The sequence below is a fragment of the Perca flavescens genome, chromosome 10 (assembly GCF_004354835.1).
Source record: "Perca flavescens isolate YP-PL-M2 chromosome 10, PFLA_1.0, whole genome shotgun sequence".
Taxonomy (NCBI): Eukaryota; Metazoa; Chordata; class Actinopteri; order Perciformes; family Percidae; genus Perca; species Perca flavescens.
The window spans coordinates 6,741,393-6,754,791 of NC_041340.1; the positions used below are offsets into that span (position 1 = coordinate 6,741,393).

The window sequence follows — 13,399 nt, forward strand, 5'->3', positions numbered from 1 at the left end:
ACAAGCAGGCGGATAAAGACTGCAGAGTTTTAATCCTTTCCAAGTTCCACATAACACAAATATAAAAAGTAGAGCGCTCTCCCGATCGATCAGAATCAAATCGGAGCCGACCTGAAACCCAGTCTCCTACGACCACTTCTCCAGCTCCGTCTGGACTCAGACATTTTTAAAAAGACCCATTCATAAGAATACGAGCAGGATGTAAAAATGAAACAGAATTAAAAATCAAGCAAAAATTTAAAAAAAACAAATAAAATGGAACACTACAGAAAATTAGTGACAAGAGGATTTGTCAAAATCTTTTGAAAACTTACTTTTGAAAGACATCCTCAGTTGAGGTCGCACAAAACTAACATGTCTGGTACCAAACACAAAACAGATGTCAAATTAAAACAAAACTGTAATGAGGGGATTCTTGATGCAAGAGCTAGTAGTTTCTAATGTGGAGGTTTAGCACAGGTACTGTGTGAACACAAGTACACATTCCGTCCAATTACGTGTGTGTGTGCGTCTCAGAGCTGGAGGGCACAGAACTGCTGGTACACGGCCAGGATGTGGTGGTCGAGCTCGGCGGTGAACAGCAGGTTCTCCAGGGTTCCCATGTACTGCTGGATGGTAACATGGTGCTGTGGAACAAGGAGAGACATCACGTCATCCAGAGAAAGGACGAACACACTGTGTTAGTGCAGTCTGTGTGTGTTAGGGGCGTTGTAGTCTCGCTTTGCCAGACCTTCCTCCACAGCGCTGCGGAGGAGGGTCTGGCGAGTCCACGCGGCATTCCGGGATGGGAGTTTGGAAGGAGCTTGTTTTGGTGGAACGTGTGCACGTTCAAAGGCTGTTTAAGTCGTGCAACAGAAAACTCCTTAAGTGGAACATCGAGGATATAGACTGGGGCCGGACGATTCTGCATCGATGCAGTGACAGACCATAATCGATTATTGCCTACTGATGTTACTTGTGGATTTTTTTTTAGTTTTTTGCCCTTTGTCTGCGGTGTTCAGACTCTGCTACATTCAGGAAGTATCTTTTTTTTAAGAGCAGATACAATAAAATTGAATTATCTATCTATCTATGAGTTCAGATATATCTGACAGCTTGAATTTGTTGATGAAAACCACGTGCAGCAATAAATATAATATTGAACAGGTGACGCATCATGATATCTAATCGATTCAAGACATTCGACAGGATAATCACAAATCAAATTGAATCGTGAGACCAGTGAAGATTCACCCCCTGTGTGTGTGTGTGTGTGTGTGTGTATATAATGTTTTACCATGAGAAACACCTGCTGCAGCCGTCCGACACAGTTCTTGTACCAGGGCGTGGTGATGTCGATGCTGCCCGTCTCACAGCGAACCAGATGCTCCGTCAGCAACATGATGAAGCGCTGTGGGCGGGAAAAAAAACATTTAAAACAAGCGCACAAAAACTTATGTTAAAGCTGCACCAATCAGGGGACTGTATACGGAACAATGTGTCCATGTCATCAGCCTGAGTTATATAGTTTGACTCCGATAACTTCCTGCTCGTCTATAGTCACGTTTCCATCCAAAGAAATGTACAGAATTACTAGAAAAACAGCAAAAGAAAATGCAGATTGTTGTGCGTTTCTAGCCGCTTTCTTTGATCCTGTTGTGCATATTCACGTGTGGGATCTAATCAGAACTAGGGCTGGGCCATAGGGAAAAGGCCAAAGATACTGTAGGGTTGACAATTATTGCTTTCCCAAAATATTTACACAATGAGGGTTGTGATGAATAATCATCAGTAATGTGGATACAATGACTAAGTGTGTAAAGGCAAATAATAGAACAGTTACAACAGTCTGGTAAGTTCAGAAAATGACATCACTTTACTGTAATGCAGCCTTTAAAACCAGGAAAAGACAACACTACATGCCATATTACAATATCCAAAATCTAAGACGATATCTAGTTACATATCACAATATCGATATATAATATGGATATATTGCCCAGCTCTACTCAGAACCACCACAGCCTACACCGGATGAGTCGAAGTTGCTTTGTAACAATTAAGGGATGTCTGTTCTTCACCAGCAACATTTGCTCGACTGCTCTGTGAAATGGAGCCGAAAACTTCTATGTGACGGCGCAGTGGGTATGACACGTGCCTTTGGCGTGGGGGTTTCTGGGTTTGATTTCCACTGCGATACATCAACAATGTGTCCCTGAGCGAGACCTCTAATATATATACTGTATAGAAACTGTAAGTTGCTTCGGATAGACAGGTCGGCTAAATGACATGTAGGGCCCTATCTAGCACCCGGCGCAGAGAGGCGCAAGTGTCTTTGCTAATTTAACACCATCCAGCTCTCTTACAGGGAGGTGTGTTCAGGTGCATTCTGGGCATATTGCTATCTTGAGGCAGCGGGAAGCGATCGTGCCATTGACCAACAAAAACCTGGTCTGAAGTCAATAACGCAGCATTTCATTGTTATTTGAAAAAAGCGCATTAGTAAAATGCTCCTAGGCTCGAGCACAGTGTGCGCACACTATGCTTGTTACACACACACACAAAAAAAGATTACAAATCCTCCATCATAACAGCAATGCGCCATGGTCCAAACGCACTTGGCTTTTAAAGGGAATGGGAGATGATCTCTGATTGGTTGATTGCACCTTACGCCCAAAACACACCTATGAATTAATGAAGACACTAAGTACAACCCTTTGGAATCATGCACCCGGCGCACGGACCCTTTTTTCTGCCGTCAAACTAGCAAAAGTGGATTCGTACACGGCCTAAACCATCCCGCGCCACGCACTTAGATCGCTAAAACAGGGCCCGTAACGTCTAAAGATCTCCGGGTTCCCCGGCGGCCCTTCGGTACCTGGAAGATGACGAGGAAGAGGTTCTTCTGTTCGCTCTGAGCCGACTCCACCTTCTCCTGTAGCCTCTCGATCTGCTCCTCCAACTGGCCCTCCTCGTCCTCGCTGTTCTTGTCCATGTCCTCGTCGTCCCCGCTGTCCTTCTGCTGGGGAACAAACGCACACACAAACATTACACCCTTCCTACTTTAAACCTTAAGCTGGTGTACGCATGTGTATATGCGCGTGTAAGTATGTGTATATGCATGTTTGTGTATGTATACATTTATAAATAAGAATTTAATTGTTTGTATACAATTTCAAAAGTAGAAAAAGGCGGTAGGACCACAAAAGGTTTTTCTTTTTTTTTTTTACTTCTTCCTACTCAATTTTGAACAAGAGAATCCTCATTTGAATCATTTACATTCATCTTGAAAGATAGGTTTGCTGTGTATTCTGTTTTTGTTGGTTTTGGTATTCATGTTCTTATTTTTAACATTGTTCAAAATAAACTAAACCGACCTAAATCATTTAATGCTCATTCTCACTCGTTAATGTAAGCGTGACGCGACCAGGACAGACATAACGTGATGGATGAAGTTACCCTCTTATGCTGCTGTTTCTCCAGTTTGTCCTTGGCCTCCTCCAACTCCTGCTGGATCTTCTGGACGTGTTTGTCCATCTTCCGGATGGTTGAGTGAAGAATCTCCCAGATGAAAAGTCTACAGGAGGATAACAACGTTTTATTTTAGTTTTTAGTTTTACAGAGGCAGGCAGAGAGAAAAAGAAGAAAAAACATTGTTGGCAAAACTTCCTTTCCCTCCCCGTGTCCTGTCCCACCTGGTGAACTCATGAGCCATGTCCTGAGAGAAGAGCCAGTTGGCCACAGCAGCGCAGTCCACGATCTGCGTCCGAATCATTTTGTCCACCAACACCGCGATCATCTGTAACGCAGCCAAGAGCACACGATAGGTTAACCGAGCGGGCAACTCCACACGATGTATACATTTTTGTGGAGCGCTGCGTCCCGTCCGTTGGCTGTGGGGCTTAGTTGTGTTTGATGTACAGCCCGCTTGAAACGCTGTAAAGGTCATGTTTCATTGGCCAGTTACCGTGCCACTTGCACATGTTAGTGCACGTCAGCGCACGGGTCCACTACGTGACAAATCCTATGGAGCGTACCACAGGTGTGAATATTTCGACAGAGTAACAGTGTAAGTGTATTTCAGTGTATTTCATACTGTCCAACCAGTAGAACATGTCCTGTTCTCTTTATTTCTATATTTCATACTGTCCAACCAGTAGAACATGTCCTGTTCTCTTTATTTCTATATTTCATACTGTCCAACCAGTAGAACATGTCCTGTTCTCTTTATTTCTATATTTCATACTGTCCAACCAGTAGAACATGTCCTGTTCTCTTTATTTCTATATGTCATACTGTCCAACCAGTAGAACATGTCCTGTTCTGTAGACATGGTCCTTATTTATTTATTCATGTTGGACCAGTCCAATGTGACCGTCAGTTGAAGTAAACCTTTTGTTGCATTTGTTATGAATCTATATTGATGCGTTTTCCCATAACTTTTATAATTTTACATATGTTTAAAAATATCAAAATTAATATTGCAATATTCATAATCAATATCGCAATTAGGGCTGCACAATATGAGAAAATTATGCCATCTGCCATAATGAATATTACGATGACGATATTACTTGCGATAAATAAACAGATATTAAAGTGTAATCAGTTCTGCAGCTTTCAGTGTTCTGCTAAAATACAACAAATGGCTTATTGAATTTATAACAAATGAGAGGAAATCATTTCCAACATTCTTTTATTGAACAAAATGAACATTGAATTAAATATAAAAGGCACCGCTAAAAAAGAACATTTTAAAGTGCAGCTTTTACTGATATTTTCTTTCAACTAACACAAAATATCTCTGAGTGTCTTTCTCGATATGTCGCAGCCTTTTGCGATATGGTTTTTGCGCCTGTTGATGTTGCGATGAGGTTTGAAACGATGAAATTAAATCATTGATTTTTTTATCAATATATTGTGCAGCCCTAATCGCAATATCACATTTTGTCAATATCGTGCAACCCTGATACAAAACACATTGTAACTCTCTATCGTTTTTCAGGTTTGAACTTTTTCCACTCTTAATTTAAAAAGAAGAAAACGTCTTGTTGTTTGTACCTGCGGGTGATTTCTCCACACGTCATAAACCACCTTGAGGATGTGCAGCTTCCCCTCGTCGCTCTCCGTCAGGGCCTTCAGGATTTCATGGAACCTGGAGAGATCAGATGCATGTTCCTGTTTCTTTCATGCATGTTAAAAGGTGCAGCAGGTAAGCCTTATAAAACTAACTTTCTGTGTGTCTGTGTGTCAATCAATGCTCATGCACACGCATTCATTCGCCCTTGTGGGGGGAGGGGCTTAGGAGACAGTTTGGGCTTTAGCGGAAAAGGGGGAGGGACTGAGAAGTTTTGATTTGATGTTCAAATTCTTTGGCTAAGTCCTGGATTTAACTGAAATAAAATGATTCATCATCATATTTATGTTATGTCCATTAGCTCCACAGTGGGTTTCCTCTGTGGGAGGGACACATTTGAAAACTGGTGAAACTAAAAAAGGTATGAAGACAAAGTAAAATGTGGTTCGTTTTCACAGTGGGCAGACTTACTTGCCGAGGGCACTGAAGGAGTGGCTGAAGGACTTGGCTGCCAGATGGAGCAGAGTCTGCAGGAACACGTCCACCTTCAGGGGGTTGAAGCTCTCGCCCTCATCTGGAAGGAGAGAAAGAATAAAAGGAATTGCAAAAGGCTCATTTTTGCACAGAAAGAAATATGAAAACTACCGTAAATGAAAAATTACAATAACGCAAAAATAAAATAAGAAACTAACCATCATCATCTTCTTGGTTGGGGTTGGGCACTTCTTTGAGGATGGTTAGGATCTCTTCGTTGGATGCTCGGTTCTTAATGGCGTTTCCAACAGTGACGGATGCTGGGTAACCGGGTAACGAAGCTGTGACGCAGGAGAGACAGTCGGTCAGGTATTCAGGTCTAAACTGATATGCTAGTTACAGACCGATCTTTGGAACCATTCAAGGCTGACAAGAGGAAAACTAAAATACTTTAAATAAGATTGAATGCTGGGAAGTTCTCTCCTGGGCAGGGTTTAGCAGATTATATTACTGTCTGCATAGTCTCGAATTGCCAGACCTTCCTCCACAGCGCTGCGGAGGAGGGTCTGGCTAGTCCACATAGCATTCCGTGATGGGAGAAAAACGTGCTCTGGTTTATTGGCATTTCTTTAAACCAATCACAATCATCATGGGCGTCGCTAAGCGCTGGACGGAGCCCCGGTGCCTCTGCAAAATAGCCTCTGGGAGGAACTTGTTTTGGTGAAACGTGTACATTCAAAAGTTGTTTTAGTCGTGCAACAGAAAACTCAGATTGGACAGATAGTCTAGCTAGCTGTCTGGATTTACCCTGCAGAGATCTGAGGAGCATTGCTGTTAGTCCTCAGAAATCCACCGGAGGTTAGAACGCCAACACAAAGAAAGAGGAAGGAAACGGACATCCTGCCGAAAAGAGTGACAGCCGACGGATTTTCCGGCAGCAAAACGTTGTGGATATAGACTACTGTTTGTAGGGCCAGACAGAATATGAGGACGCAGAATTCCGCAGATTTTCTTTTTAAATTGAACTCAATGTTAACATCTTCACCACAAGCAGAAGCACAGTCCATCAGATTTTCATTTTGGATCACCGCTGACAACTTGGAAAAAAATCAGCAGATTCCGTTTGGGCCTGCTGTTGAGTAAAAAATATATATATTTTAAGTGTTCTTACAAGCGCTCTCGTCTTCGTATTTGTAAGTAAAGATGGGTTCGGCTGGGATGAGTGCTGAGAAGGTTGGAGGGACAATGTCCACTATCCGCTGATGGTATGAAAGTCTACAGGGACAAAGAGCAAATGGACAACTTTAGTTCAAGGAGACACTTTCCAAATTAAAGGATCAACTAAAACATTTTTAAGAATTAATGACAGATAATAAAGTGGTTTTTAACTTCTTCAGAGGGGAAATGCATTAACCCATTTACTCCTAAAACGCCTGCTAAAAACGCCTATAAAAACCTATGTTATTCTGGGATAAATATCCTTATCTCCTGAAGGTTTTCTGAAAAAATATTAAGAATTGTCAACGTCTACCAAAATCTTAATATGTAAGCCTCTGTAGCATGAAATAAAATACATTGTCAAGGGAAGAATCACAGGTTTTATTAAAACATGCTCCCTTAGCACTAACATACAAACACATTTTTCAAAAGATTCTCAAAAACAGATGGGGTATGACGAATACCAAATGCTGCGCCACGCAGCAGCCAGCAGGAGGTTCAGAGTTGCGCAACGCAGTAACCGGCATTAGATGTAATGTTGCGGTGCGCATCATCCGAGACAAATGGGGCAACACTAGAGAACTTTTCCTGCTTTGGTCCCCCTACAGGTTGGAAGCGGAATGGTCCATTACATTACATACAATCGGAGTGGCATTACATTACATTAATGTAATGGACAATTCAAAGCGGGAAAGGTTCTCTAGCTCCACTAATTACAAAAAAACCCTTTTTTATAAATTCACTTCAAGTTAATGAGAAGGAACATTCACATTTGAAAGCATTTCAACTTGTAGAAAACATGCAAAAATACCTCATACTCTTCTCCAAAACCTCTTTGACAAACTTGGGCTTGGGCTTCTCTAGATCCATGGCCAAGCAGTCAGACCTTTATTATTATAGAAGACACACGATCATACTGTCAAGAGTGTAAAACAATAAACGGGCGCTATAAAAGCTCTCTCTGTCCCGTCACAGGATCACTCACCAGTCATCCCAGCTCCATCGAAACTGGAAGTTGCTCAAGTGATGAGAAAACCAGTTGATTAGTCTACAAATATAAAGGAAATGGAAAGAGACGATAGGACGGTGTTAAATCAAAAGACAGGAACTACTTCAGTTACAATTTTCACCCATCCAGTGAAAGGAAATGTGCAGTTGAATTACCTGTCTACACAGCTGGTGTTCATGGTGTCCAGTCTCATGTACAGCATCTCTGTGGCTTGGGCCAGCTAACAGGCAGGTGTTAAGGAAAGGTCTCTTTTAAAGTGGAGAAATAGGAGTTCTTTCTGTTCAACAACTGCTGAGTGCTTTGAAAATCCTAAATTTAACACGGTTGTCATTATATAATCAGAAACAATTGTCTTAATGATAAATTGTTCAGAGAGAATATCTGTTCAGAGATATGTTTAGTGCAGTGTTTCTCAAACTTTTTTCAATAGTGTACCCCTTTGAATTGCTTTTTTAAGCACACTACCCCCTGACCAGCGCAAAACATTTTTGGTAGAAAAAAAAAAATTCTATATAAAGGAGGTACAACAACCTTTTTTAAACAAAAACATTTAAATGCTACATTTCAAATGTTTAGAATACATCACTTAATTCATTCATTATTATAGTATAGTTATTTTAGGAATTATGCATGACATATTTTTAAATTGGCATTTTTGCAAAAATGGGGTGGGGGGCAACTTAGGCCTGGGCCACTGGCTTGCAATACACTGGGGGAAACGATGTGATTTATCTGCGGCAGCTTGAGACACACCAACGTGACAACCGTGTAGCCTCACGCGTAGAGTTCAGAGGTTACAGGGGTTGTCGGAAAATTGTTTTAACATAAAGCGCAGCGATGCAAACAATCAAGGATACAACTTGTGGCAATGATCCGGGCTGCAGTTTGCACAGTTCAATAAGCAGCGTGGTGTACATGACGTCGATGTGAGGGGGAGACGGCAGCTGGAAAAGTTCTCCAAAGATCACCTGAAAAAAAGAAACAAATAGTTTGAACCAGCCTTTCATTGTTTTCTCAGCATGTAGCTTGTAAAAAAATTTAAATAAAAAACAGCGTACCTCCACGATGTGATAGTTGAGTGGGATCTTATTTTTCCCTGGATAGCTTAGTAACTGGGCAGCACTAAAAGTTAAAAAAAATAAATAAATAAATCAGAAGCATTAAAACATTGGAGTTGGTGTTGCACATTCAGACCTGACAAAATTGAAACATGGTGAAGGTGTTACCCACCATGTTTTCCTCTCTCTCCAGTGAGTCTTGATGATACAGTGCAGGTTTTCTTCTATGACAAATCTCTCCACAGAATGACTGCCGGGCATGACGGGACCCTGAGGATAAAGAGGACAGACGTTTTTAGGCACAACAGAAAATGAAAAACTCAAATGTGTCCCATTAAACTCACATCTTTTTTAAAGAATTACAAAAAACAAAATTTTAAGATGCCTAAAATGCATTTAATTATCTTATATTGAGCTTATTGAGATTATACAGAACCAGTCAAAAGTTTGGACACGCTTTCCTATTCATCATTCATGTACATCATACACCTAATTCAACAGAAATCTGTAACATATTGGCATGTGTGTTTTTCATAGCCAAGAGGTGGAATACCTCCGGGGCATCGGTGTAGTCGAACATACGGAATACGACCCGGGGCATGGGGTACTGGGCGTCGGGCATGTGGCCCGGTGGAGTGAAGGGGGGCAGGTTGTGTTGCAGGGCCTCACAGAGCACGCTGTCAAAGGCGATGTATGGACGAAGGATGTGGCGCTCCTGCCAGCGGTCTTTCTTTAGCTTCTGAATCTGGGCCCAAAGGCAGTCCAGGTACTGAGGGAGGGACACAGAGAGAAGGGGGGGGGGGTCAACTTTTAACAGGCCATTCAGGTGGATTACCAAAAGAGACCAGCGGAAAGAATCGTACCGAAAAAGACTCAATATTTAGAGATAATGGCTGAAACTGAAGTGATCTTAGGACTTCACTTCAACAATGTCATGAGAATGTGCTTCACATCTTTCTTAACAACGAAAAGGAGACTTGTAGTGCTTCCATATAGGGCTGGGCGATATATCGATATTATATCGATATCGTGATATGAGACTAGATATCGTCTTATATTTTGGATATCGTAATATCGTGATATGACCATAAGTGTCTTTTCTTGGTTTTAAAGGCTGCATTACAGTGAAATTGTCATTTTCTGAACTTATCAGACTGTTGTAACTGTTCTATTATTTGCCTTTACCCACTTAGTCATTATATCCAAATTACTGATGATTATTTATCAAAAATCTAAGTGTGAAGATATTTTGTATAGATATATATAATCTGTTTATTATTTATTCATTTGATTTTGCAACTGTTAACCGAAATAGCCGGTTTCTATGAAACTACTTGTGACATGTCATATTTGGCTTTGACTTTGACTGAACTGCTCTCACTTTGCGGAAAAACAATATCGGGATATATATCGTATATCGATATTCAGCCAAAATATATCGGGATATGACTTTTGGTCCATATCGCCCAGCCCTACTTCCATAGGTCTCTCACCTCCTCTTGTGGGTGGGGCTTCTCTGCTGTCCACACCTGCAGCATGGGGACATGTGTCTTTACTCGCCGCCTAAAAATAGAAGACAGGTGTTACATTAAGAAGGAGCGGACTGATCGAACAAATAACATGATTTGACAAATAACAAGAGTTTCAGCAAAAAAACAAAAAGACACAGACAAGAGCTGAGACTAATGAGCAAGAAAGCAAGGAGACATCTTACTTGAGGTAGCCTTCGATCTGGCTGAGGAGTCGGTCCATTTCAACGTCCTTCTTCTCGTAAAGCTCCTTACCGACCCAGGGCAGACAGGACAGCACCACGTACACAAACCAGTCCGACCGAACCTGAGGAAAAAACACACAAGGCCACTTACAAAAATCACACATTTCTCATTTTCAACCTCAACAAAAACCAGGATGGTAGCCAAAACATGCTGAAAAGCATGGTGATTCCCATAATAATAATAATAATAATAATAATAATAATAATAATGTGTTGAGCATGTTTACCCACCTCTAAAGTAAGCTGGTGTTTAAGGCAAGGACTGTCTTTGCATTAAACTCTAAATCTAAAGAGTTTAACTATTAATGCATAACTTGGTAGTGACAATCTAGTTTTAAACATGTTTGTGTGAGAAAAATAGCTTAAAAACACCTATCACCACCCCTATCCTTCAGTGCCATGACTGGATTTACAATTAATTAAATTAAGTTAAGTTTGTTGATTCCTTTATAACTTAAGTGTAGTCAACATAATGGCATGCTGATTCCACTTCACCCATTTCTACCTACCTGTGGTACATCTTCCTCCTGAGTAACACTGACAAAGTTTTCAAACATAGCCACCATTGAAGGAGCAGCAATCACGTGGCAGTTAACCAAGTCAGACAGAAAACGCACCTACAAAAAGAAGACATGATGTTAAAAAAAAAAAAAAAAAAGACGACAACGTAAGCATCATTTTAGGTGCTTATGAAAAGTCACATTACCAAGTAAACAGCTTCATTGTACAAGTTGTTTTTCAGTGTCTCCTTGAGTTGTCTGATCATGGCCTCCACAAACTCGCCCCCAAAGTTGTAGTTCCTGGCGTTCAAGAGGCCAACTAAAGTCGTGTACACGGTCAGCTTCTCAGGTAGGAGGCGAGCACTGTCAACAAAAGACAACTCCTTGAAACACCACCACGCAAAACAGTGATCATTCAAACAGTAAAAGGGCGAGAACAGGTAGGAACTTACACAGCACATAAAATGCGCAGGATTTTGTTTTTGTAGTTTGGAAGGTCAGCCTCCAACACGCCTGCGAGGCCCTCCAAGTTGCTCTCCAGGGATGATGTACTCTGTGAAGAAAAAGGAAGCAATTGAGTTGGTTTTCGCGGAACTACCGTATCAAAAAGTTCTGGTGATTGCTTTTAGAAGTAAAGCAGCGTTAGCCTCGGAAAAACCCTGACGAACTCCCGGCAAATTTGAGATTTGCTCTGCAAGTCAGTCTGGCCAAGAGCCCATTCAAGCCCATTTCCAATTTTTCCAAATCGAGGCACCAATCACAACCGTTGAGGTGGGCTGTGCACGATGACGATAGCGCAGCGACGCCGAGCAGCTTTTTGTTTACATTCAACACGACGGCCACCGAAGCGCAGCAACCCGTTGATGCCGCTGCTACGTCACCCGGATCGTTGGTCTGATTGGTTGAAGGACTATCCAATTGCGTGGCATCCGTTGGTGACGCCCCTTTGGAAACGGGCTGTGAATGAAGCTTGCCCAGACCCACTCTCAGTTACAATTGAGAAGGGTCTGGTGTCAACCAGGCTAAAGCAGTGTACCATTTGGATCAGAGTGAGACAGAGAAGAACATGGTTGATGCAGGACTCAATAGACTGAGCAAGAACTACATTGCCAAAGTTGTCCTTTTACCTTCTCCCCTACACGACATATCAGTGACTCCAGGCGGTCTTCAATTTCAATGGGCTCAGACGTTCTCCTCCTTTTATGTGCCTGACCTCCTGGAAGAGTAAAAAATAAATAAAACATAAGCACAGATTGAGTGGAATAAGAAACATTAGCTGAGGGAATAACTCAAGTGCAGCCTTGATGGGGAAATCCACCCTAAAAACAAATTAGCACATACAGCCCAGTTTTAAATTTTGATTTTTAACTAGGCTCTCCTTAGAGGGGCACTTCACCAAATTTACATAATAAAAGCCGAGACAATAGGTCATCAGGGTTATCTGCTGACCCTGCATTATTAATCAGAAAACGCTATTAAGCTACATAACGGGAAATGTTTGATTATACTATAATTATAATATGTAGCTACACTTTTAATTAGCCCGACGTGCGTGAATCGCAGATAACCTTATAGAGGACAAAACATAGCATCAGTACATTTTATTGAAAAAATACTCTCACTAAGGTATCTGTATTGGTTGCCGCCCCCACATTAACGTTACACTGGTTAAATGCAGCTAGCTAGCACAGTAACGTTAGCTAGCGGTAACGTCTAACGTTAACGTTACAGTTTGTTCCATCTTGTCGCTTTCAAGCCACGATTGCGAAAACAAATATTAAGTGTTCTGCACTTTTTGGCTAACGTTAACGATGGCAAGACTAAAACCTGGCCTTGTGAATAAATTAACAATCAGCATCAGCGTGATTGCACCAAGCAAAAGATTAACGTTAACAGAAACACGCCAACGTTAGCTAGCCGACACTCGTTAGCCTAACCGTCTGAATTAGCTAAAGGTAACGTCCACTAACCCTCATTTTCGCTGTCGCTGTGTCGTCTCCTGGACATCTTTCACTCCTTCGTTAAAATGTAGGTAATTCAACGAGAAATGATTATGAAACAAAATAATAAGTCGGCTAAACAAGCTTCTAGATCATTCAGCCGGGCCGCTGCTAGAGTAGTGCAGAAAAATAAAAGCGGTCAGATTCAAGTGAGGCACATCAGGGCCAACCGGAAACGAGTATTTTTTTCCCCCTATAGGATGGCGAAGGCATGTCCCGCCCAACTCTGCCTGACTTCACCTCTGATTGGTTTACTATGCCAATCTTACCCTAACGTTAACCAACCCCACTACTCTTGCCTAAACCTAGT

The 13,399-nt window shown here is 41.6% G+C and overlaps 1 protein-coding gene across 2 annotated transcripts; it reads right to left on the reverse strand.

Annotated features, from left to right (window-relative positions):
* Window positions 1-9: 9 nt before the first annotated feature.
* On the reverse strand, window positions 10-13,361 carry ncbp1 (nuclear cap binding protein subunit 1). 2 transcript variants are annotated; one of them, XM_028589369.1, is made up of 23 exons: window positions 13,060-13,361; window positions 12,217-12,305; window positions 11,542-11,642; window positions 11,296-11,452; window positions 11,099-11,206; window positions 10,530-10,651; window positions 10,309-10,378; window positions 9,369-9,584; window positions 8,988-9,085; window positions 8,816-8,879; window positions 8,615-8,725; window positions 7,913-7,977; window positions 7,734-7,796; window positions 7,560-7,634; window positions 6,702-6,805; window positions 5,749-5,871; window positions 5,528-5,630; window positions 5,041-5,134; window positions 3,675-3,778; window positions 3,439-3,556; window positions 2,858-2,998; window positions 1,277-1,390; window positions 10-626 (listed from the first exon to the last, which is right to left on the reverse strand). In XM_028589369.1, the coding sequence occupies exons 1-23, from the start codon at window positions 13,094-13,096 to the stop codon at window positions 513-515; spliced, it is 2,391 nt and encodes a 796-aa protein (XP_028445170.1). In that variant the 5' UTR covers window positions 13,097-13,361; the 3' UTR covers window positions 10-512. The 2 variants fall into 2 exon arrangements, with proteins under 2 accessions (XP_028445170.1, XP_028445169.1); XM_028589368.1 differs by having other exon boundaries at window positions 2,858-3,001; window positions 13,060-13,358.
* Window positions 13,362-13,399: the final 38 nt, after the last annotated feature.

Coding starts and splice junctions, on each gene's coding strand:
- ncbp1 (XM_028589368.1), bottom strand. CDS start 13,096: ATGTCCAGGAGACGACACAGCGACAGCGAAAATGAGG. Junction 5,135..5,527: donor TCCTTCAGTGCCCTCGGCAA/GTAAGTCTGCCC, acceptor TGATCTCTCCAG/GTTCCATGAAATCCTGAAGG. Junction 3,779..5,040: donor TGTGGAGAAATCACCCGCAG/GTACAAACAACA, acceptor GCTGCGTTACAG/ATGATCGCGGTGTTGGTGGA.